General features: G+C 53.7%; 2 protein-coding genes across 4 annotated transcripts; one reads left to right on the top strand and one right to left on the bottom strand.

Moving 5' to 3' along the window:
* Window positions 1–814: 814 nt before the first annotated feature.
* Cfap73 (cilia and flagella associated protein 73) lies at window positions 815–7807 on the top strand. 3 transcript variants are annotated; one of them, XR_005974022.1, is made up of 8 exons: window positions 815–904; window positions 2696–2801; window positions 3805–3909; window positions 4132–4332; window positions 5373–5594; window positions 5792–5950; window positions 7139–7361; window positions 7781–7807. XR_005974022.1 is itself a non-coding variant. In XM_041648011.1 (7 exons), exons 1-7 carry the CDS (start codon window positions 849–851, stop codon window positions 7214–7216), a joined length of 927 nt encoding a protein of 308 aa, XP_041503945.1. In that variant the 5' UTR covers window positions 815–848; the 3' UTR covers window positions 7217–7739. The 3 variants fall into 3 exon arrangements, 2 of the variants coding, with proteins under 2 accessions (XP_041503945.1, XP_041503944.1); XM_041648011.1 differs by lacking the exon at window positions 7781–7807 and having other exon boundaries at window positions 7139–7739; XM_041648010.1 differs by lacking the exons at window positions 7139–7361; window positions 7781–7807 and having other exon boundaries at window positions 5792–6869.
* A 66-nt stretch (window positions 7808–7873) lies between these two features.
* Ddx54 (DEAD-box helicase 54) lies at window positions 7874–23464 on the bottom strand. Its single transcript, XM_041648009.1, has 20 exons — window positions 23243–23464; window positions 19515–19644; window positions 18392–18462; window positions 17480–17668; window positions 17344–17393; window positions 16473–16514; window positions 16261–16356; window positions 15743–15864; window positions 15591–15652; window positions 15342–15473; window positions 14279–14489; window positions 12678–12812; window positions 12105–12335; window positions 11948–12021; window positions 11188–11385; window positions 9963–10105; window positions 9771–9884; window positions 9287–9391; window positions 8951–9066; window positions 7874–8441 (listed from the first exon to the last, which is right to left on the bottom strand). Exons 1-20 carry the CDS (start codon window positions 23411–23413, stop codon window positions 8215–8217), a joined length of 2619 nt encoding a protein of 872 aa, XP_041503943.1. The 5' UTR covers window positions 23414–23464; the 3' UTR covers window positions 7874–8214.
* Window positions 23465–23735: the final 271 nt, after the last annotated feature.

Below are 23735 nucleotides of genomic sequence, written 5' to 3'. Positions count from 1 at the left end.
GAGAGGGATTTGAACAGTCTGAAGCAAGTGACCAGTTACTGCTTGCCTCTTCCAGCTGAATATACTGTGGATATTTTTTGTCAAGCCCTTTCTCCTAGCACCAGCGCCTTGGGTTAAATGTTGTACTATGCAATGAAAGGCTTAGCATCCTGCCTGACTGGAATCAATCACTCAAACTGTGACAGCCTCTCCCTCCTCCACCCTTCAAGCGCAAATCACCTCTTCAGAGCAGCACTGTCCGCAAACCAGCGTAGGGCCCTGTAAGGCAGGGTCAGGATAGCCCCCATCGCCAGCACGGGCACGGAGACTCAAAGGGCTGGAGACCATCCTCAGCAGTTTTCCCAGAGTGACTGACAGTACACAGGGTAGAGCAAACAGTGGGCACCCAATAATTACTCTTTTGTGGGGCCACAGGACTGGAGATAGAACCCAGGGCCTTGCATGTGCCAGGGTAAAGCTTTAGCCTTGAGCCCAGTCCAGCCCCGATTATTCTCTGGTGTGCATGAAGGAGCAGACTGTTGCATGGAGATGCCCAACCCTACTCAGCCATGAAAGGCTTGGCTACACACGGACCTCCCAGAAAAGGAAATGTTGACCCAAGACCCATGTCCTGCGCTGCATCCAAATTTAGATAGGGGACAGCCATCCCCTCCCTTCCTGATTGCTGTCTGTTCCTATCAGGGGTGGGTCTTAGGCTGCAACCTGGCAACAGAATGTTGTTGCACTGTTGACTGCCCAGGCAACCAGGGCTCGCTCAGCCTTGGGCTTCTGGGAGTTCCAGGCAGGGGCAGCACTCTCCGTCTATGCCCCTCAACTTTGCTAAGGCGGCTGAAGATACCTGAAGGTGAATGGCAGTGGCATGGGAGGAGTATTTCCGACTGGTCTTCCAAGAGAAAGTGCCTGCGTGAGTGTTGCCAGGAGCGGGTGGGTGGGGTGAGAGGGGAGATGAGTAGACAGATTGGTCATCCCTTCTCCTGGAGTCCCTGCAGCCTTTGGGCAGTCTTGTGGTGGGCTGCAAAGGGCCTAAGAGAATCTCTAGCTCAGACCCTACACGTCTCCCCTCCCTACACGTCTCCCCTCCCTACACGTCTCCCCCAAGGTCTTGTCAGAGCCCAGCTGGTCACTGGGCTCCTGGGATAGCTAGCCTGCTCCTGCCCCAGCCTTGGCCAGTATCTTACAGAGAAGAAATCCTTGAACCAGGGTGGAAAGGAGTTTTCCAGCGAGCTGCTGTGGAGTGGAGAAGTGGCATTTTAAGGATATCAGCCCTATAACACTTTGTTTGTGCACAGTGGGACACCCTGTCCCTAAAAGTAGGTATCTGTAAAACTAGGAGGAGTGGACACTTCTGATGCTGGCAGAGCTGGGCAAGCCAGTTGAGTGACAAGTCAGACTCTGTCTGACTCCTTCCCATCCTTCCGGGAGAGCCAGGCGCCCACACTCAGCCTCTCTTAGACCACTCCCCACAGAGGAATGCCCCCTCTCTGTGCGGTCAGAGCAGGGACCAGTAGTCTCTACACCCCATCTGCTCAGCCTATAGTCATCCTTCCAAGTGACACCTTTACAGCTACAGAGGTCAGAGTTCATCTTTATTCCTCTCTCACCCTGCCCTGCTCCATCAGCTCTGTTGTCAAGCTGTACCCAGAATGGATCCATCCTCATCTGTCAATCCTGCCCGTCCTGATCAGAATGACATTCTTTTTTTCTTTCTTTTTTTTTTTTTTTTTTCGAGACAGGGTTTTACTGTGGCTTTGGAGCCTGTCCTGGAACTAGCTCTGTAGACCAGGCTGGTCTCGAACTCACAGAGATCCGCCTGCCTCTGCCTCCCGAGTGCTGGGATTAAAGGCGTGCGCCACCATTCTTTCTGGGGTCCCTAAGCCCCACCACTGAGCACACATGGTCCCCAGCTCCTCACAGCAGCCACAGGATTTTCTACTTCACTCAAAACCTGCCCATGGCTACCATCTCACCAAGAGTTGTGGCCAAGGTCTTCTTCCCCCATGGCCCGCCACTGTCTGACTTTGGACAGCTCTGATTTTAATTTCCACCCGCCATCTCCCCTCTCAACTCTCGACTTTACGGTTCCTTCAGCAAACCCAGGTGTTTCGCTGGGATCCTGGGTCTTTCTTGGCTGTTCCCTTGGCCTGGACTCTGTGCCCTGCAGCTGTCAGTACAACTCGCTCCCTGTGGCCCTGTCCCGATATCTTTTGCTCAGAGAGACTTCCTGACTCCGTATTGAAAACTGCCTCTGGCCCACGGAACTTTACATGCCAGGGCCCACCGTCTGGTGGAGCAGTGTTTGCTGTTATTATCTGTGTTAGCTGTCTGTGGTCCCGGGGTGTGTAGTTTCCAGCAACACAGGTTTCTGTCTGTCTTCTTGATGACTGCAATTACTCTGACTAGGTACACTGCCTGGTTAGAACAAGTGGTCAGCAAACCTGTGAACAATTTAAAAACCTGAAAGCCAGTAGGCATGCCAGCCTCATGTCTGCCATCCTAACATTCAAGAGGTAGAGGTTTGTGGATCAAGAGTTCAAGGCCATCCTCAGCTACAAAGTTAGTTCAAGGCTAACCCCACCTACAAAAAAAAAAAAAAAACTAACTCAGAAGGTGGTGAGTGGGGCCATTCCAGGCACCCCCAGGAGTCTGGGGCTCCAAATCTTCTTCTTGTAACCTCCTTCTCTTTGGGTCCCTCCAGGAAGCCGGTAGAGCAGAACATGGTTCACTTTCCACCTCTGCTGCATCTCCTGGAGAAGAAGCAAGAGCTAGCAGCTGCGGACCAGGGTCTGCAGGTCCAGAAGGAGGTGAGCCTCAGTTGCTGAAATTTGGGGTGTCCTCAGGTACACACTGGTGGTGCCCAATGGAGGTTACACAGTCTGGGGTGAGTCTGCTCTGAGCCCTGATGTTCCTATCTATCAAAGGAAGATCTAGTGAGAACACTTGGCACCTACTGTGTGCTGTGCTCAGTACTGGCCCTTGCCCTCTGGAGTTTCACAGTCTAGAGAGGAAAACAGGCATCCAAGTAGGGGTTGCTGAGTGGGAAGGCACTGGGCAAAGGCTGTCGGATTCTGGGGGAACCTCTACTCCCCAGTGAGAGTGGACAAGCAGGACTTCCTGGAGGACGGGAGGGAGGGAGGGCTTAGGGACTGTGGGTGGGCAAACCAGATAATGCAGCAAAGGAAGAAAGGAGAAAGAGTAGGAAAGGGGGACATTCAAAACAAAAACCAGAATTCAAGGACAAAGCTCAGAAGGTCACGGAAGTGGAGAGATGGATGAGCCGTTGTTACCCTGACTGCTCTTAGAGAGGATCCGAGTTCAGATCCTTGCACCCACATCAGGGGCCACACAACAGCCTACAACTCTAGGGGATCCAGCGCCCTCTTCTGGCCTCTGAAGGCACTGCACTCACATGCACGCACCTCTCCCCTAAATACATACAATTTAAAACATAATATTAAAAAAAGAAGTTTGGATGCTCACCTTCCTAGACCTGGATGGAGGGGGGAGGACCTTGGACTTCCCACAGGGCAGGGAACACTGACTGCTCTTTGGACTGGAGAGGGGGGGAAGGGGGAGGGAAACGGGAGGAGGTGGAAATTTTTAATAATAAAAAATTTAAAAATAAAAATTTAAAAAAATTTAAGAAAAGCTCAGAAGGTCAGGTAGCTGAAACATGGAGCGTCTGGAAGAGAAGAGTGTGAAAAGGTTGGGAGTTAGCATTCAAAGCACACAGGGGGATATAGGATATGATCCAGGGAGCTGGGAACATCAGGCGACCTGACACCTCTAACTGCACCCCACTTCAAGGAGTTCCACAGCAGGATGGCCACCCTGAGCCAGCGCTGGGCACAGCTGGAACAGAAAGAGCAGGCGCTGAAGGAGTCCTTCATCCGCTTTGACAAATTCCTGCAGGTCGGTGAATGCTGAGGGCCGGAGGTGGATCGCAGGGGCTCCTGCTTGCCACTCTAGAGTGGCCCCCACCTAGAAAAGCCTCCTGAAGTGGGGAAATCAGATTGCCAGAGGGTGGAGGAGGAGCAGTAACATAACCTCCGCGAGTCTACACTAAGAGAGAGAATGTCGCGGCTGGTGGAGGCCGCGAGTCCTGAGGTTCCCTGATTTCCATCCTCCTCTCAGGAAGCCGAGGCCCGGCGAGGCCGCGCGCAGCGGAGAGCAGCTGAGGAGGGGCATGGAGTGCGACACCGGGAGGCAGAGGCACTGCGGCTGCGCGCACAGTTGCAGGAACTGCGGCGGGAGCGCGCCCGGCTGCAGCGCAGGCTGCGGCGCCTGGAGCCCTGCGCGAGCCTGCTGGAGCGCGTGCTGGAGCAGCTGCCGGAGGTGAGCGGCGCTGGGGGCGTGGGGACTGCTTTGTTCTGAAGCTCTAGTCAGTGCTGACTGTGTACAAGAAACACCACCTCACGGTATACCAGGGATGCGCTTTGTTTTCCAGTCATCCTCTAAATCCGGTCAAGTGGGTCCTGTTATTGGCAACAACCTCATACTACAGGTCAAAAAAAGTTGCAAAAGGTTCATCTGTCCTTACGCAGTCAAGTGTGTGTGTGAGAGAGAGAGACACAGAGACAGAGATACAGAACAGAAAGACAAAGGACAGATAATAATATAAATTTTATTATTTGTGGAAGGTTAGCTTTGGGGAAGAGATATTGTGTGTGTGTGTGTGTGTGTGTGTGTGTGTGTTTGGTTGATTTGTTGAGAAGTGAGAATATAGCCCAGGCTAGTCTTGAGTTCCCTACATAGCTAAGGCCACCCTTCAACTCCCCGAACCTTTGACAGGGTCTCTCTGTGTACCCTGCCTGTCCTGAAACTCACTCTGTAGACCAGGCTAGCCTTGAACTCAGAGATCCGCCTGTTTCTGCCTCCCCAGTGTTGGGGATTAAAGGTGAGCGCCACCACCTGCACCACCACTGCTCCAAAAACCTTCACCTTACTCCTCTCACCTCAGCCTTGTGCTGCCACGATGCCCGGCTCTATTTTGGGCTTGTTTTTGTATTGTTTTGCCTTATTTGTTTGAGATGGGGTCCCATTCTGTAGCCCAAGCTAACCAGGTACTCAGTATGTAGTTGAGCTGGCTCCAGCCTCCATCTCTCAAGTGCTGGCATTCCAGGTAACAGCCTTGGTAAAGTTCCTTGAATGAACAAGTGGTATCAAGGAAAAGTTGTGGCGCCTAGCCAGCTCAGCTAGGTTTGATAATTGGAGGCGAGAAGGTCATGAACAGGGCTCACTCAAATCCCGCTATCCTTGCTTCAGGGCCTGAGGTGTCCCATGACACATCTGGATGGAGGACGCTTCTGAGGGGTGTTGGCTAAGTCAGGTGGGGAGAACAGGGGCATTGCAGGCCATGCGAGTCCCCTCTCCAGTTTCAGGAGATTCCGGAACTGGTGGCGCGCTTTGATGGCCTGGTAGATACGCAGGCAGCATTGAAGCTGGCAGAGCGCAAGCGACAGGTGGAGCTGGACGAGACCCATGCTCAGCTGTATCGTCTTCGGGAAACGAAGCAGGATGAGCTGCTGCGCCTGGGCCAGCAGCGTGCACAACTGCGAGAGCAGTTGGAGGCAGCGCGTGAGCGCACACGGCAGTGGGTGAGCGTCCCCGGGGCTGGAGTGGACACACCCGCTGAAGTAACCACAAGGGCTGGGGCACCGCATTGTCAAGGGTACCAGATAGTGCTTGTTCCCGCCCCACAGAACACATGGGTGCACCTGTCGGGTGGTGCAGCCTCCCAGACCCCAGGACCAGGTCCTGACTTTATAGCGATCTCTGCATGTGCGTTCTGTAGGAATCCAAGTGGACTCAAATCCAGAACACTGCAGCGGCCAAGACGCTGCTCCTGGGACGCACTCGAATGGCTGTGCTCAACCTGTACCAGCTTGTGCGCCTGCGCCAGAGTCAGCCTCTAGCCCTGGACATGGAGGACACCGAGGGGCAGCTAGAGGAGGTGAGACTCTCTGTGTCGCTTCTTACCCAGCTCCCACTGTGGGGACGCCTCAGGGTTAAGGGTCTAGTGACTTCCTGGCCCCACACTCGGCTGCCTGGACTGTATCTGCCACAACTGCCAGTGGATCTGTGTGCCCTTTGCAGGACTGGCTAGTCACCGAGGCCAGTTCGTCTGAGCTGCCCTGGCTCTTTGATGCACACAAGTCCAAGAGGGTCCCGGCGTCATGTGAACCAGGCTGTCTTTGGCAGGGTCTCATACTTAAGCCCAAGCTTACCCCAAACTAGGTAGCAGATAACCTTGAACTCCACACACACACACACCCTGGCCTCCATCTTCTGAGTGCTGGGATCACAGGTGTGCTGTGCATCTGGTCTGGCTGAGTTAGTCTCTTTTCAGCATGCCTCTGCTCTATGAGGAAGGCCCGGGGAAGGACGCTGGGCCTTTCCTGCCCACACTCCAGGCCAGGAATCAGTGATGAACTGTGTCACCCGGCCTCACTGTCACTGCTATGCCTAGGGATGGCTATTCTGCTTTTTCCCCCTTTGGTGCTGTGTCCTTAATATTTATTTACCCAGGTGATGGTCATGAAGAGGGTCCAACAGGCTGCTGGGAGCTTCCCTCAGTTCACAGCAGTGGCCTATGGGTGTTGGTGAAGTTCATATAAATAAGCAACTAGCACCACATAAAGGACACCATGGAGATGGCTACACATAAGCCTGATCCAAGGAAAATATCACCTGATGTGGTGGGACACTGGGTTGGCAGGGAGCCAGCTGGAAACTGGCAAAGTGGTTACAGATCATTCAGTGGCTGGGCATGGTGGCTCAGGCCTTTAATCCCAGCACTCTGGAGGCAGAGGCAGATGGATCTCTGGGAGTTCGAAGCTAGCCTGGTCTACAGAGTGAGCTCCAGGACAGCCAGCGCTACAAAGGGAAACCCTGTCTCAAAAACAAAATAAACAATTCAGTGGCATACACCTGTATCCTCAGGAGACTGAGGCAGGAAGGTTTGCCGTGAGTTAGAGAACGAGTCTGAGCAGTACTTGACAGTAAACAAGACAGACATTTGGGAGGCTGTACTGGACACCATCAATGCCTCTCCTGGGGTATTTCCAGGCCCACCACTGCCCTCAGCCTCCCTGTGTGGTGGGGACAGGAAGTGATCTGGCCATGTCACCCCTGCCCCCAGGTGAAGCTGTTTATCATGGACCTCTCAGCCACACTGGCCAGCCTTGCCCAGACTGAGCCCACAGCCACGGTATCCTAGTCCGGCCAGACGAGCAGTGAAGGAGACCTGAGGGACTGAGTCCCACATTTCTTGGTGTACAGGCTCAACGCAACGGCTCTCTGAATACCCTTCCTCCTGGGCAAGATGGAGCTGTGCCAGCCCACAGGACACTCATCTAAGTAGTGTCAGTGGGGCTGACAGCTGTGCTGGGCCCTTCACCCACCTCACAGGCTGGGGACAGGCTTCCCTCCCAGCTGGGGGCACAGACAAGCTTAGCCACGCTGATGTATTCCAAGATAGGCACTTGCTAAGCAAGGTGGGTCCAAGCAATAAGTGGCTGTTGGTAGCATCAGCTCGGTGGGGTCAAATGGTAGTCCCCCAGTGTGTGCCTGCCTGTGAGGTCCAGGTGCTGTGGGATGCTTGACCTTCCCAGACCCTCAAGCAAGGGGTGGGGAAAGCCACCAGTGGGAGGAAGGACACGAGGATGGCGCGGGCCGGTTCTCACCTTCACGTGCAGAAGGGTAGTGCAGCCTCCATCCTACAGCAGCCCTGAGCTGTCGAGCAACCGCACCCAGAGACTCATTCTTCTCATCTCCGACACAGGGGAAGCCACCTGCTCTCAGCTACCACGGAAGCTGGGACCTGCAAGTCTCCCTTCCAACACCCCAAGTTAACCACACTCCTGAGTACTAGCGGTGCTGCACAAAGGTTTACTACATAAAACCCAATGTCCAGCCGGAGACAGCCAGGGCCCACATTTGTATGGCCATGACTTCTGATCCCTGATTTCATGGAAGCAGTGGCAGCTGAGCTGCAGGTTCCGGGCTTTGTCTGCTGAGCTTTGCTAGTAGACTCCTATGCATCCTTCAAGACCCCACCCAACATCCTGTCAAACGCAGCCTGTGCTCTATCTGTGACCATACAGCACTGCTCCTCACAGACACTGGTTCCTGCAGGGGCTCTGCCAACAGCACACGGCAGCTCCGCTCATGTCCACTCTGGGGCTACCAGGAAGCTCCAGAGCCAAGTCTGGTTCCTCACATCCTCTTCCTCATCTTGCCCTTCCTGGAGGGGGCGCCCCGGCCAAAGGCGCCCTGGCGCAGCTCTTGGGCTCGGCGGCGGTTGCGTGCTGAAAGCTGCTTCAGGCCCCCCCGCTGCAGGAAGCGCTGCTTCTGGGCTTGACGTCGCTGTTTCAGGATCTGTTCCTTGGTCTTGAGTTCTGAGCGCATGCGGCCTTTGGGGGCACCTCGGGGCAGGGACCCACCTGTCAGCATGGAGATTTGGGGAGCTCAGCCTTTGACCCACAGAGACTGAGCCAGGCTCCAATTTAGAGGCCAAACCCCAGGTGACCTGGCACCCTGCCCAGTCCACGTTTCCAGTATCAAAACCGCCGCTGATGCCAGCTTTACAGAGGGACTTCCTGAACAGTGGCTGCCAACAGCCCAATATGGCCACCACAGAGATCGCATCCCAACCCGTGGAGACTGGCACTCCAGGTGGGAAGTGGTCAGGACCAGCTTCCACCTCTTTAGGTGTGCACATGGCCCCACACAGGGAACCATCCATCGTCCACCCCACTGCTTGCTACCCCAGGTACCACCTGCTGAGTGGGAGAGGCCAGTGACCTTGGTCTGCTGGGTGGGGCTGTTTCAGAGGACGGGACAGGGCTTTGCTAATGAGCAGAGTCTGCAGGTCCTAGCCTTGACCATGTTCACCCCTGCACCTCACAGCGCCTGGCTTTCCCCCTCGGACCAGACCACCTGCCCTGCCCACCTTGACTGTGCCCTCGCTTTCCACCTCTGCGGGGCCCAGGGCCTCGCTGGCTGGATGGCCCTTCTTCCTCAGAGTCCCGGTCATCGATTTTCTGCTTCTGCTTCCACTTCTGGTAGCTGAGAGCCTTGTCAAGGAAGTAATCTGCAGCTTCCGAGCTGGATGCAGGCCTCTTATAGAAGGTTGCTAGGGAAGCCACCCAGTCCCGCCCCTACACAAACCCCTTCTATAGCCACCCTCTTATAGAAGGTTGCTAGGGAAGCCACCCAGTCCCGCCCCTACACAAACCCCTTCTATAGCCACCCGGCCCCCCGCATCTCTGTCTGTCCCTTGGGATACAGGTCACGCTTGTAGGAGCTGCTGATATACCGGCCACTCTCAGTCTTGATCTTCTTCTTGTCCTCCTGGCCTGACTGCCCCACAAACCGCTTCTTCTTCCGGTCCCTGAGGGGGAGGGAGATGGAGTCTACTGCAGGGGAGCCTGTTCCCTCACCTGCCCTCACATGTATGTAACCAGCAGAGCATTAAAGGAAGTCAGTCACACTTGCCTGCATGGGACACTCAAAGTTCCTCGATCACCTCTCTACCTTTCCTGGACAGCCCAGGTCTCAAGGTTTGAGGACTTGGGGTCTGATCCCACACCGCTTCCCAGACATCTGTGTTTGTGAAGCAGCATCAGAGTCCTCATGGGCAGAGCAAGGAAATACCAGCTACCAAACATAGTGGACCAAGGAGATGGGCAGGCAAGGAGCCACCACTCCCTGAGCAAATGGAAACACAGAAGGCCGCACCCAGGGACTGCCTGGACTTGCTGCTCACTTACCACCTGAGCTGCTGATGACCTCGGGTCATGTTCTGTGCCTCGTCCCCCATCAGGTCAAGGACCGCACCAGCCACCTGCTGCTCAAAGGCCCCTCCAGCCCCACCAACACTCAGCCTGCAGATTCAAGAGGGAGATTTAATGGGGCCAGACGCTCCTTATGCACCTCACGCTATGCCACAAGCTCACACTCACCCCCGCTCACTATCGAAATCCTTGGGCCGGTAGGGGACATAAAACTCCTGGTCTCGCTGACGAGCCTCCTCCCTCCGCCTCTTGGCTCCTTGGTTAGGTCCTGGCTTTGACCGCTTCTGGCCCACAACCTCTGTGAAGACATCCTGGCAGACAGAAGCCCAGTGTCATCCTTGTGGCCTTGAGGAACCCCACTAGAACCAGGGACCAGGATGCCCCTTTTTATCTGCCAGGGAAACTCTTTTGCCAGACCCTATGTCGTTATCTGCACACACAACAGCCCCTGATTTGGAGAGCAGTGCAGGCAGAAGGGACAGAACGGACGCCGGCAATGGCACCGTGCTCCAGTACTGGCCCTGACCCCACTCAGCCCTGGATGCTTCTGTTCAAGAGGATGCACACAGAGGTTTGTGGCTGTCCGTGAGACAGGAGAGACAGAGTGGGTGTCTATGAGGAGGCCACTGCCTTGCGGTGGGGTACACTATCACTCCACCACCCTCCACCACCCTTCAGCACCACTGCTGGGGCTTTGCTCCCTCCAGGCCCTCAGGCTCCTGCTAAGCCACAGCCCAGACTACAACAGTTGGGGAAGGGGCTCTTTCTTCTTTTTTTTCAGATTTTATTTTCAGTTTTAGTTGTGTGTGTGTGTGTGTGTGCGCATGTGTGTATGAGTGCACGCACACGTGCACACATGCATAAAACGGTGCTAGATTTCCTGGAACTGGAGTTACAGGCAGTTGTGAATCACCTAATGTGGGTGCTGACAACTGAACTCCAATCCCTGCAGGAGCAGTTGGGCTCTTTTCTTGTTCTTTTTGACACAGGTTCTCAGTATATGGATTTGCTATTTACAGGCTGGTCCTGAACCCACAGAAATCCCTCTGCATCTGCCTCCCCAGGGCTGGGATTAAAGGCGTATGTTGACAGACTCCACGCAGCATAGCTCTTAACTGCTGAGCCAGTTCCACAGCCCCTTCCTTTGGTTATCTAAGCTCTGTAGCCTAGGCTAGCCTAAGACAGTATCACTCTGTAGCCTAGGCTAGCTTTGAACTTGTGGCTGTCCTACTTCCTTAGTCTCCACACCCATCTCTTGCAGACTGTAAATTGAGGCTGTGCCCCACCTCCATAGACAGGAGATGGGGACATGGGGCTGTACAACTGCCTGCCCCAAGGGCTGCTAGAACCTGGCTGCCTCTCCCTCAGCTCCAGCTACCCCTGCAGTGCACACCTCCACATTCTCAGCCATGTCCTCCTCTTCCTCTTCCTTCTGAGGCAGCTCCTTCTGGGGGACTGGGTCAGCTGGGCCCTCCTGCCTCTCTTGCCGCCCCTGCTGGAAGCTGGCGATAGCTTTTCTGTCCCTCTGCCGCTTGGCACGCATCATCTGGCTGCTTGGATCTCGGCTGGAGGCGTTGATCTCAAAGATAGTCTGCAAAAGGGATCCCATACTCACTGCTTACCCCCCCCCCACACTCTATGCCAGTTGAAAGCTGTATGGGCACTCCTCAAATCTTTACCGTGGGAGGTGGGACCCTTGATAATAGTATTGCACAGTTAGAGGGAGGCCCAGAGAGAGTGGGTGTCTTATCCAAGGCGACACAGCTAGGAAAAGCTGGAACCCAGACCTCACACTAAGTGCACTTGGCTTTGAAACCATTGATTCCTCTGTGCCACTCTCTGGCTGTTTGTGTTACTCGCCACCTGACCGGGCTCTCCTTGCCTCTGCACATGAGCCACACAGCATATGCCCGCCCATGGATACCCAGGAGTGAACAGGTAGGGAAGGTCAAGACTGGGGATGGCCATGAAAGGTAGAAAAAGGCCTCTGAAAGGTAGAAAACACAGCACTCCCTAAAGGGGAGTCCATCTATCTTGAGTGGTGATCTCCAAACCTGCTGTGGTCAAAGGAACGCTCCGGAACAGGTGGTGGAGTCTATGAGTGGCCAACAGAGCCACTGTGACTCGTCAGGAAGCGCAGAAGGAAGACTCACCGTGCGGGTGCGATAGTTCCTGATGCTGTCCACCAGCTGCAGGCGCTGCAGTTCTCCCTCCTCAAACCGGGAACCTGATGGAGAGGAAGTGTGTGAGGACAGGGTGGGTTGGGAAGGGCCAGTCCACCCTCACCTGCTCCACCCGGCAGAATCTCACTGAAGAGTGGGTGCATGCCCAGCCCTGCCAGGTCCAGCTCCTTGGCTCTCTTGATGGACTCGGGTGAGGGCGCCGGACGTGAGCGCACGTACTGCTGCTGGGCGTTGTCGGCCACACGGTGCAGGCTCCGAAGTTCCAGGGATGCCTCCAGGGCAGTCTGTAGGCCGCTGTCCTCATCATCCACCACACTCTGTGGCACCCGGCCCAGCACACCATCTCCACCAACTGCACCTGCCAGTCACAGGGCACACTGTGGAGTCAGCCTGTGTCTATTCCCTCATGGCCTCTGAACCCCAGGACAACAGTTACAGCAATAGGGACATTTAGAGTGGCGTGTTCAGTCAGACCCTGGGATGCACAGGAACACAGACAGACCCCAACTCTGGCAACAATAGTCCAAGAACAGTCCCAGGGTCCAAGGCTACCCAAGCAGACGCTTGTGGCTATCTCCAAGGACGAGGTGGGCAGGATCTCCTATAGTCAGACCCAGCAGCCACCTACCAAAGCCAGACCATTACACCCCTGTGTGCTTAGGAATTCCAGAGACCCAAGCCCTGTCCAGCCACCCCTCACCTGAGGACTCCTGGTGAGGCTGGGCGAGGGTGACGGAGCGGCCCAGGAACAGGTGCAGGTCAAGCAGGTAGGGGACCTCATCTGGAGCCACCAAGGAATAGGCTGTGCCACTTCGACCTGCTCGGGCCACACGGCCTGGAAAGCGGGGGAGCTGAGTTTTAGCAGAGGGAGCCCAACCCCCTGAGGACCAGAGCCCTACAGGCCAGAACCTTTCCTGAACTGCGTCCCGACCTACAGGGTGGGTGGCAAGGGTTGGTGCAGAGCCCAAGTGAGTGAACGCAGGGGCAAACACCACTCCCAATCAGTGTTTCAGGTCCCTGGCACTCCCACTTGGGTAAGATTTTCCCCAAGGAATAATCAGACCGCAAATTCCCAGAAAAAGAGGTTTGGGCCAGAACTTCCTAAAGGTGATAGGACAGAGGACTGGTCAATAAGCTCATGACTACCAGATGAGAATTACAGAGCTGAGCAAAGGGTGAGCACCTGGCCCACCACTTGTTTGTACAATAAAGTTTTACTGGCATAAGCAATGCCTGTTTATTTACATATTCCCAATGGAAAATGTAATCATGATGCTGTATATTAAACAGTTACATAAAGATGGCATAGTGTGCTGGGTGGTGGCGCACGCCTTTAATCCCAGCACTTGGGAGGCAGAGGCAGGCGGATTTCTCTTGAGTTCAAGGCCAGCCTGGGCTATAAAGCGAGTTCCAGTACAGCCAGGACTGTAATACAGAGAAACCTTGTTTTGAAAAACCAATAAATGAATGAATGAATGAATGAATGACGTAAATGAAAACATCTGTAATGGTATACAGTGACTTAAAAAGCAGCAATGTTGAAAAGTAACCCAACACAACCCCAATGTTGTGCTGAGTAAATTGTAGATATCACATTTCTCCTTGGTTTGTTGTTTGTGACAGGGTCTATGTAGCCCAGGTTGGCCTTGAACCCCTGACCCTCCTGGTTCCTCATCCCGAGTGCTGTGACAGACAATCACCACCGTTTTTTTCCATGTCTTAGGCAAACATCACATCCCCTCGTTTGCAGGTTTCCATAGGAGTGGTCTGTCATGTGGCACCTGAGGAGTTCCCCTGGGGCTCTGGAAACCCCCAAGATGGGGAGGCAGCTGTCTGGAAAGCAATAGCAACTTGGAGACAGCAGGGAGCCACCAGCAAGGACACATCTAGGACTCAGGAAACACAGCGGGGGCTCCTGTGACTGACAGTGAAGCAACAGCCCGATCCCCAGCGGCCATCCTCACACCACTGCCCTCTCTGCCTGACAGCTGGGCCTATGTCAACCACACTCAGTCACATACAGAGCATGCCCGAGAAACCCTGTCCCAGCTGCTGCTCCCCCATGCAAATCTTAAACTATCTGCATTTACAAACACAGCACACAACTCAGAGTGGTCTGTGGCAGAGCCACACCCTAGGTTCTGTTCCCAATACCAAAAGGACGGAAACTCTGAGAGCTGGGAACTAGCTGCCAGGGTTCACCCAGTAAGCACTGCTCAAGGCCTTAGGTTCCCCAAATTCTCAGCTGCCAGCATGGTACAGTGTCCCCACTTCATCCAACAGTGCAGCCAAGCTCCTCACCCACGCGATGCAGGAAGAGCTTGCCCTTCGCAGGGAAGCTGTAGTTGATGACATTGTCCAGCAGGGGGATGTCCAGGCCCCGGGCGGCCAGGTCGGTCACGATTAGGGTCGAACATTTGTTGTGTATGAATTTCGCCAAGTTGATCTTGCGGGCCGTCTGGTCCAGAGCACTGTAGATGTGGGCACAGCTCACACCCTGGCCCGTCAGCAACTGCTCAGAGCAAAGGTGGGGATGTGAGAGGAGCCTTGCAGGAGCGAGGGCTGGAGGCTGGACTGAAGCTGGGGCACCATGCACAGTGGGTTTGAACCCCAACCCTGCTGCTGGCTGGCCTGACTCAGCATAAACGGAACCTCTACTGCCCCCCAGCTCTGCAAGGCTTTTGGAACATCAAAGGGTATAATACATAAAGAGGGCTGCCCTAAGGGAGCTGTGTGACTACGGGCAAATTATGCAGTCTTCTGTGTCTCACAGAATGAAGAGGATTAATGCACCATTCAGAACTGAGCCTGAAACAGAAAGCCCATGAGAGAATCAATTGCTTTCTCAATGTTACTATTTTGGTCTCAGACACTTGGACGAGGAAGGCGCCATTTATATGTTGGGTAAGCAAGACCCAGCCACGCATGTCTTCAGCAGTGCCCAGGTGTGGCTGCTGGGGTGTGAGACAGTGGCTAGTCAGCCCCTCCCCCAGCCTTCCATGCTGCTGGAACTCCCCACACTTGCATCTAGGTGAGATCGACAGGTGTGAATTCACAGAAAAGGTCAAGAGCACACCACACCAACATTTGAGCATCACGCCTAGAAGGCACATCACACACTGGAAATCCACCCCAAAATATCCAGGTCCACTGGGAGATGCTGTGGATGATCAGGAGAGAAAGGCAGACTAAGACCAGCGGGGAGGTGCCAACAGTGGATGCACTCACACAACTGGCCCTGACAGTTCACCAGGTGTCTGAGACGTGCTGTGAAATGGCCCTTGACAAAAGCCCCACCCAGGTTCAGGATGAAACTGGTCTGAGACCTCCTAGGGTCTCTCCATCCCAAAGAGCCCCTACTCACCTCCATGAGGTACTCTGCGTGGTGCTTGGTGGCTACAAACACCACCGTCTGGTCCTGGGGTCTAACGACATTGCGCAGCAGGTAGAGAAGCGCGGCAGCCTTGGTGTCCTCACGCACAAGGAGGAAGGAGGTCTGCAGGGAGAGCGGCCAATGTGGGCTCCTGGCTAAGGGCGGGCAGGGCGCAGCATGCCACTAGCCTGGGGAGGAGCCTGGGGAAGAGCTTGGGGAGGAGGCCCAGCACTGCCTCACCTTGAGCTGCTCATTAAGCTTGGTGTCTACATCCAGACGGATGAGCACGGGCTCTGTGAGACCTGTTGGGGTGTGGAGATCTCAGGGGTCACTGAGGAGTTGATCTGAGGCCACCCCGAGTCCAGCACCACACCCACACTGCACTGGCTCACCTGCCCGAGCAAATTCCACCAGCAGTTTGGGCAATGTGGCGGAGAACAGCACTGTCTGGTGGCCCCCAGGAAGGCGGCTTATGATCTCCTGTAGCTGCTCAGCAAACCCCATTTCAAAGAGCCTGCAGGGAGGTGTGGGCAGGGAGAGTCAGGAGAGGGCTTCCACCCTAAGGAGCTGGGAATCCTTGATATCCTTGCTCTACAATCCCTGTCGTGTGCAACTGTTAAGCTTTTGTGTGTTTGTGCTTTGCGCTTCCCGTGCTGGGAACGAACTCAGCCTTACGCATGCTAGGCAAGTGTTCGCCACTGCGTACAGCCCAGCATTGACTATAACACTATTTTCAGTACTAAGATGTAAACCTAAAATCACTAGTGCAGGTGCCCCAGGATTGGGACGACTCAAACACACATCTAAGTCTCCCTGGACAGGGCCATCATCCTGTGGCCTCCCCTCTCTCTGCTTCCTGGGCCTTGGGGATAATCTTGACAGTTGCTCAGGGGTTTATCTGTGGCCTCACCTGTCTGCTTCATCAAAAACCACATACTCCACGCTCTGTAGCTTCAAGTTCATCTCCACAGCCACATGCATCAACCGCCCAGGGGTGGCAATGATTCTAGAAGGGATATACCAGCCAGGTCACCCCAGGCTCAGGGCTCAGCATAGCCCCCAGTCTCTTCCACGCCACTCTGGGAAGGGACCCCAGAGCATTCCTCCCAACAACAAACTCACATGTCAGGGTTCTCATGCAGAGCCGCAAACTGGTCTTCCATTCTAGGGTAGAAAGCAGGGTCACCTGAGAGGACAGAGCTTTTGAGTCTGTCCCTCCCTATCACAGTAGAGCATCCCCACACCTCGCCATGGGCCACACACCCCAGGCATGGAAGTGAGAAATGGCTCCTGGGAGACAAAAGGCCAAGGCACTGCCCCAGCAGAGACAGGCTGAAACACAAGGGAGAACCTCAGAGGCTCAGGACACTTTGCCAACCCACAGCACCACCTAGTGACAGAGCCTGGAACTACCGGTTCCACCTAGAACCCTGAATCCCTGATGGCTAAGTGCCTGTTCCTGTCTTCCCCTGGAGCAGCTGTAGGAGTGTGGATCCTAGCTCCATGTAGCTTAGGGAGGGAAGGCTTTCTTTTTTTTTAAATAATTTACTTTATTTTATGTGCATTGGTATGGATGTATGTCTATGTGAAGATGTCAGATCCTGGGAGTTACAGTTGTGAGCTGCCATGTGGGTGCTGGGAATTGAACTCGGGTTCTCTAGAACGCTGAGCCATCTCTCCAGCCTGAGGTTAGGCTTTCTGACAATCACAGGCTACATCCCTTGGTAGAAGCTAGAGTAGGACAGACGACTGCAACCTGAGCATGGCACCCAGAGAATGACACTAGGAGCTCACAAAACTCCCTGGCCCGAAGCCATGAGCTGACAGGACCCTCTGTCCCTGCCCCAGCTTCCACCACATCCCCTGGCCAGTCTGTCTGAACATGTGGAGAAGCTGCTGTTAGTGACTAGCAACTCAGGCCCACAAGGGAAGCCTCAAGGCACAGTGGTGTGCCTGCATGGGGAAGCTGGGACATGGGATGAGTGATCCTTACTTGTCCCCGCCCAGGATCAAGGCTGTCTTGAGGCCGGTGAACTTGCCCAGCTGTGGAGAGAGATAGAAGGGGTCAAAGATGAGGGCCTGCCACCTCAGCCTCCTCACAGTTTTCCACCAGGCCCTGCTACCCGCACCTCTTTGGTGAACTTCATAGTCTGCAGGGCCAGCTCTCGGGTGGGGGAGAGAATGAGGGCCCGGGCTCCTGTCTGTGCACTGTGCGCCTTCAGCCGCTCAAACATGGGGAGGAGGAAACAGGCTGTTTTCCCGCTGCCTGTCCGGGCCATGGCCACCACATCTTTGCCGTCCAAGATCACAGGAATGGTCTGTCAGAAACATGTTGGAGGCAGTCAGCACTGGTCCCAGCATAGCCGGCCACGGGTGAGCCCCAGGTCTCTAGTGTCAGCACTGGCCCCAGCATGGCCGGCCACGGGTGAGCCCCAGGTCTCTAGTGTCAGCACTGGCCCCAGCATGGCCGGCCACGGGTGAGCCCCAGGTCTCTAGTGTCAGCACTGGCCCCAGCATGGCCGGCCACGGGTGAGCCCCAGGTCTCTAGTGTCAGCACTGGCCCCAGCATGGCCGGCCACGGGTGAGCCCCAGGTCTCTAGTGTCAGCACTGGCCCCAGCATGGCCAGCCACGGGTGAGCCCCAGGTCTCTAGTGTCAGCACTGGTCCCAGCATGGCCGGCCACGGGGAAGCCCCAGGTCTCTAGACCTATTTTTACAAAAGCCTGTCAGCGCATGTCCAGGAATGAACACCCCCAGCTCCTTTGTCAGGAGACGCTGCCTCCCAAGTTGGGTCTCCACCTTGTGTCTCATGACTGTGAAAGCTGGGGGCTCCCTGGGCACTTGTGAGCTGCCTGGCAGGTTCAGTATGACAAGAGGCAGAGAGCCACATTGGGTCCAACCTTCTCCTCAGTGAAATGGCTAAGCTATGTGCAGCTTCAGCCATAGTGAAGAGGGCCAGCAAGGTGACAGCTGGGGCCAGGAACAACTGTCACATGGCCACTGCTCACTGCTGCCCCAACCCATTGCCCTCCGGCTCCTTACCTTTCTCTGGATGGGCGTTGGCACCTTGTAGCCCTTTTTCATGATCCCCTTGAACACAGGGTAGCTCAAGCCTGGGAGAGACATGGGAGTGGTCAGGGACCACCAGATTGTTTTCACCAACACACAGAAAAAAAAAAAAAAGAAGAAAAAGAAAAAAAGAAAGCAAAAAATTGAAGGCTAAAGGAGTGTAAGACACCAAACTGTGGCAGGGATGCCTCACTTGACCTCTGCTGGAATTTTGTCACCTTTATTTCTCTGTCCAAGGGATGTACCCCACACTGACTTGAACTTGTGATGTCTGCCTGAGTGCTGGAATTACAGGCATGTGCCACTCTGATAGGTGTGGTAGGAATATTGGGAAATGGAGTCTGACAGGTAGGAGAGTGGCCCCTGAGGACTTAACAGACCTGGACTGAGGATCTGGGGGCCGGCGGAGAGCTGCCTAGAGACCAGCAAATGTCTTCAACTGCTTTCTGGTCAACCCTTCATCTTCATCATGCCTATATGTATGTCGCTGCTTCATCCTCCTGATTTTCAACAAGAGCCAGAACTTCGCTTTAAATCCAAATAGCCATCTAGAAGGCTTTTATGAACCAACTATTCAGTCTCTGCAATCCATTCCTTCTGGGCTTGTTCTTTACTTATTGATTTGTAAGAACTCTTTGCATACTGTAGATGATAACCTTCTGAGGCTGCAGATATTTTTGACTGTTGTGAGACAGGGTCTCTTGCTACGCAGTCATGGCATAGGCCACTATGCTCAGCTCCTTTTTTTAATTGCTATTAAAAGTCACTCAGTGGGTGTCTCAATCCTTGCCCTGTGCATCGAGGGCAGAGCACTTAAGCTGTAATCCCCACACAGGTGTCCCGACACCACTCCATCATCTCATGCCCATCTCTTCAAAAGTATCCTCCTGTCTTGACACTGAACCCTCTGCCACCTCCTGTGCCTGTATGGCTGGCCCCCTTTCCAGGCCTGCTATGGATGACTATTTCTAACCTCAGCCTATTTGACACCTAGCACACAGGTAGAAGTCAGTACCTAAGAACAGAGGGCACAATGACCCCATCCCCATCCCCAGGCTACTCCCCAGGGCCCCAGGTACCCAGCCTCTTTACTCACCCATGGACTGGAAGCCACCAGACTTCTTCTTTTTCTTGTTCTGGGCTCGTACCAACTCGCGGGTGTCAGGCTCCACATCTGATAAGCACTCTGAGGTAGGAAAGGAGGGCAAGGCTCTGCCAGGGCCCAGCTGCGAGGGAAGAATGAGAGTTGGCATGACTCCAGCTCTGACTGACCACAGGGGTGCGAGGACCAGACGCTAGCCAGTTCTCCAACAAGCTCTCTTAGGACCAGGCTGGGGCAGAGGTACAGATCGGGTCTACAGAAAATCTACAGTGCTTGCAAGCTCCATCCCCTACCAGCAGTACAACCACCTCCCTGAGCCTGGGGGCACCTTCTAAAAACTGAGGTCAAGGGCATGAGTGTGGGAAGACCCAGTGCAAAGTATAGGCTTGGCCAGGAGAGATGCTGAAGGCAGAGGGTACGTGTGTGTGTGTGTGTGTGTGTGTGTGTGTGTTTGTGTGTATGTGGTTGTAGTAGCTTGAGTGTGCCTGAGGAGTGGCCACGGCTGTCCTCTGTCCTGGAACTCAGAAAGACCCACCTGTCTCTGCCTCCTGAGTGCTAGCATCAAAGGTATACAGCACCATGCTTGGATCTTACTTCCAATTTCTGATTAATTTTTTTAAAATAATAATTTATCTCTTTTTTCTATTACTTATAAAATTTCTTATGTCACTGGTTAAGACTCCCGTCTCCCCCAAATATTTTTGTTATTCTGGTGGTGCCGAGGATGGAACCTTTGACCATCAAACCAAACCCCAGCCATCTTCTTACTCTTTATTATTTTTTTTTAATTTTTTTTATTTTTTGGTTTTTCGAGACAGGGTTTCTCTGTAGCTTTGGTGCCAGTCCCGGAACTAGCTCTTGTAGACCAGGCTGGCCTTGAACTCCCAGAGATCCGCCTGCCTCTGCCTCCTGAGGGCTGGGATTAAAGATGTGCGCCACCACCGCCCGGCTCTATTCTTTATTTTTGAGACAAGGTCTCACTAAGTTGCACAGGCTAGCCTTGTATGTAGCCCAGGCTGGCCTTGAACTCATGATCCTAGTGACTCAGTCTCCTAAGTAGCCTATTTCTACTCCTTTCTCATTTTCGTCTTGAATCTTGTTTCATTATTTCATCTGTCTCAGAAGAGAATTGTAAGCCTACTGTCATGTAGCTATAAACATGAGATGAACCCATATTCTGTGACTAAATACCAGGGATTTGGTGGCAGAAGACAAACACAGGTATTTATGATGCTACGCTCGGTGGCTACTACACTGAACACAGACATAAACTATTTCCTTCAACAGAGTTCTCACGGGACAAGTGCTACCTTATGTTCTCATCCTATGTTCTAATTATACATTTTATCATTAGTGTATGTGTGCACGATACATGCCATGGGTGTGAAGGCCTGGGTGTGTGGCGGCCACGGGCAACTTTCAAGAGTCTGCTCCCTCCCAACCATGATGAAGCAGGGTCTCTTGTTTCTGTTGGTCGTGCATTCCTGGGTAGCTGGCCTGTGCGCTTCTCAGTGGTTCTCCTATTTCCACCTTCTGACTCACCTGTTGGGATTACGTGTGCGCCATGTGTTCGGCTTTTTAAATGTATTGGTGTTTTGCCTGCATAGATTATGTGCACCAATTGCTTCTCGGCCTTTTGGCTAAGATCAAGTGTAGATTATGTGTACCATGTGCATGCAGTACCCAAGGAGACCAGAAGAGGTTGTCAGGTCCTTTGGAAATGAGGGAACTTCTGAAAGATCAGCCAATGTTTGTTAACCAATGAACCATCTCTTTGCCCCTACATCAAGCCTGGTTCCAGGGATCAAATTCAGGTTGCCAGGCTTATCAGCAAGCACTTCTACCTCCTGGGCCATCTCTCTGGCCTTTCAACCTATTTTCTGACTTATATATAACATGTTTTATGTGTCTTTGTATAACTTTTCTGTTTTGTTTTGGTCTTTTCCAGACAGGGTCTCCTTTACCCAGGCTGGCCTTCTGAACTCCCAATCCTCCTGCCTCCATCTTCTAAGTGCTGAGATGGTGAGTGTGTTGCTACAGCCAATTCCTTCACTGGATTTCTTTTGGTGAAATTCATCAAGTAACTTTTAAATTCTAAAACCTTTGAGGGAAGTCACCACACTACTTATTCCAGCCTTGGAAAGAGTGGGGTGGCACACCAGTCATCCCAGCACTCAGGAGGCCGGGAAATCAGGAGATCAAAATCATCCTCTCCTCCACAGTGAATCTGAGGCTACCCAGGCCTGCACAAGACCCTGTCTAACACTTTTTTTAGTATGACGAATGGTGGTGGTGCTCGCCTTTAATCCCAGCACTTGGGAGGTAGAGGCAGGAGTTCAAGGCTAGTCTGGATTACACAGTGCAACCCTGTCTCAAAACAAAACACAGCAAATAAATATATAAATACAAAAACTTAACATAAGGCAAAAAATTTTCTTGACAATTGTTAAACTTTGCTCGTTGGAATTTTTCTTCCTAGTTCAGGCATCCAGCTTGGGGTCCTTCCCGCTTTGTTTGAAGACAACAGCGCCAAAATTCCATGAAAGAGACCCGGGGATATAGCTATCTGACAGAGCATATACAAGGCCAGCACTAGCACAAACAGGGCTTTGGGTTTGGTCTCCAACCTTGCTAAAACAAAAGGTGGGGAGGGAGGAAGAGACTTTCCCCATTGATTCCAAGTTGATGGACTCTGCTTCCCATGCAGTATTCTGGTTTCACTGCACAAACACATTGGTTTTGTTTGGTGTTTTTTTTTTTTTGGTGGGGGTGGGGTAGTGAGAACAAGCTCAATGGTACAGTATGGACTTGGCTGCTCTCCCAGCCCTATTTACATCAAGGATGTGACATACCTTTAATAAGTAAGTATGTTTGTATCCCAGGATGGAGGACCTTCTACATTTTTCGTAAAGCAAAATTACAGGATTGGAGCTCTTACCAGAGTGGCCTTGAACTCCTGATCCTCTTGACTCTACCATTCCTACCCAAGGTGCTAGGATGACGGGTGTGTGTCCCAATACCTGCTTTTATGTCGTCTTGGGGCTCAAATCCAGCACTTTGGACATGCTAAGCAAGCGTTCTACCAACTGAGCTACGCCCGGAACCTGCAGGCTGGGTTTTGATTTGTAAAAAGTTGAGCAGTAACTTCTTTCTTTATGTGCCACAGCCAGTGCAGGACTTGGCCTCAGCAAAGCCCTTGGTCCGAGCCACGTGGGCAGCCTTCTCCGGCAACAACTAACTGCGTTCTCAGTGCCTTTAGCTGTTTCTGCACATTCTGAGTGCAGCGCAATGACTGAGCTGGGGAGGAGAAATGGAGGAATATATCCGCTGTGCAGACTATGGGAGTCACGAACCATAAACTTTTCTGCCTCCTTGGCGCTCACGCCTCTCCCCACGTGCACACATTTGTAACCAGACCGTCCCCATTTTCAATCCTGCTGTCCCTTCTCTGATACTGTTGATTGGGCCTGCAAGGCTGAACCACACAAATGTCCGTAAGTACTAGTTTAGTTCAAGAGGTCTGGTCTGGTGGCCTCTCATTCATCTTATCTCCTAAGACCACCCCAAAATCAGGCGGACCTTCGCACTTGCACTTTCCATTGGCCGAAGGGTAACTGGGCCCAGCCCCCTCCAGACGGGACCCAATGACGGCTCACAATCAGTGAGACGGACAGGCGGAAGGGCACAGGCCGAGGGCCCGACTCGAGAGTCTGTGCTCTTACCTTCCGCGCCCGAGCGTCATCCTCCGCCTGGATCTCAAACTCGCCGTCCTCCGAGTCGCTGTCGCGTGCCTGGGAAGCCGCAGTCCGGCGCTTCCTCAGTCCCTTCTTCTTCCACGGAGCCATGGCGGCACGTGACTGCGGGCCGGAACCCACGCTTCTACCGGCAGCCATTCGAGCCGGGCACTCGGACCCGGAAGTGGGCGGGACCTGCAGGACGCACAGACTGCGCAGGGGCGGAGCCTGGGGGCCGCACGAGTAGCGTTGCGATCAGGCTCCACCCCCAGGGCGGGGCCTGAAGGAACCAACCAATTGCGTGAGGAACCGAGCGTCAACGTGGCTCCACCGACGGGGCGGGGCCTGAGGGACAGACCAAATAGTGGGGGGACCTGAGGAATGTACCAACTGAACGGGAATAGAGGCTCAAAAGATGTAATTGCTTTGCAAATATCAAGCTCTGAGGAATGTACCAACTGTATTGGGAGCCGAGTCCGAG

This window comes from Microtus oregoni, unplaced genomic scaffold (assembly GCF_018167655.1).
Source record: "Microtus oregoni isolate MIOR12 unplaced genomic scaffold, Mior012 000003F_ref0000135, whole genome shotgun sequence".
Classification (NCBI taxonomy): Eukaryota; Metazoa; Chordata; class Mammalia; order Rodentia; family Cricetidae; genus Microtus; species Microtus oregoni.
Note: the sequence above shows the minus strand (reverse complement) of the source record. Positions and strands in the feature narration are given on the sequence as shown.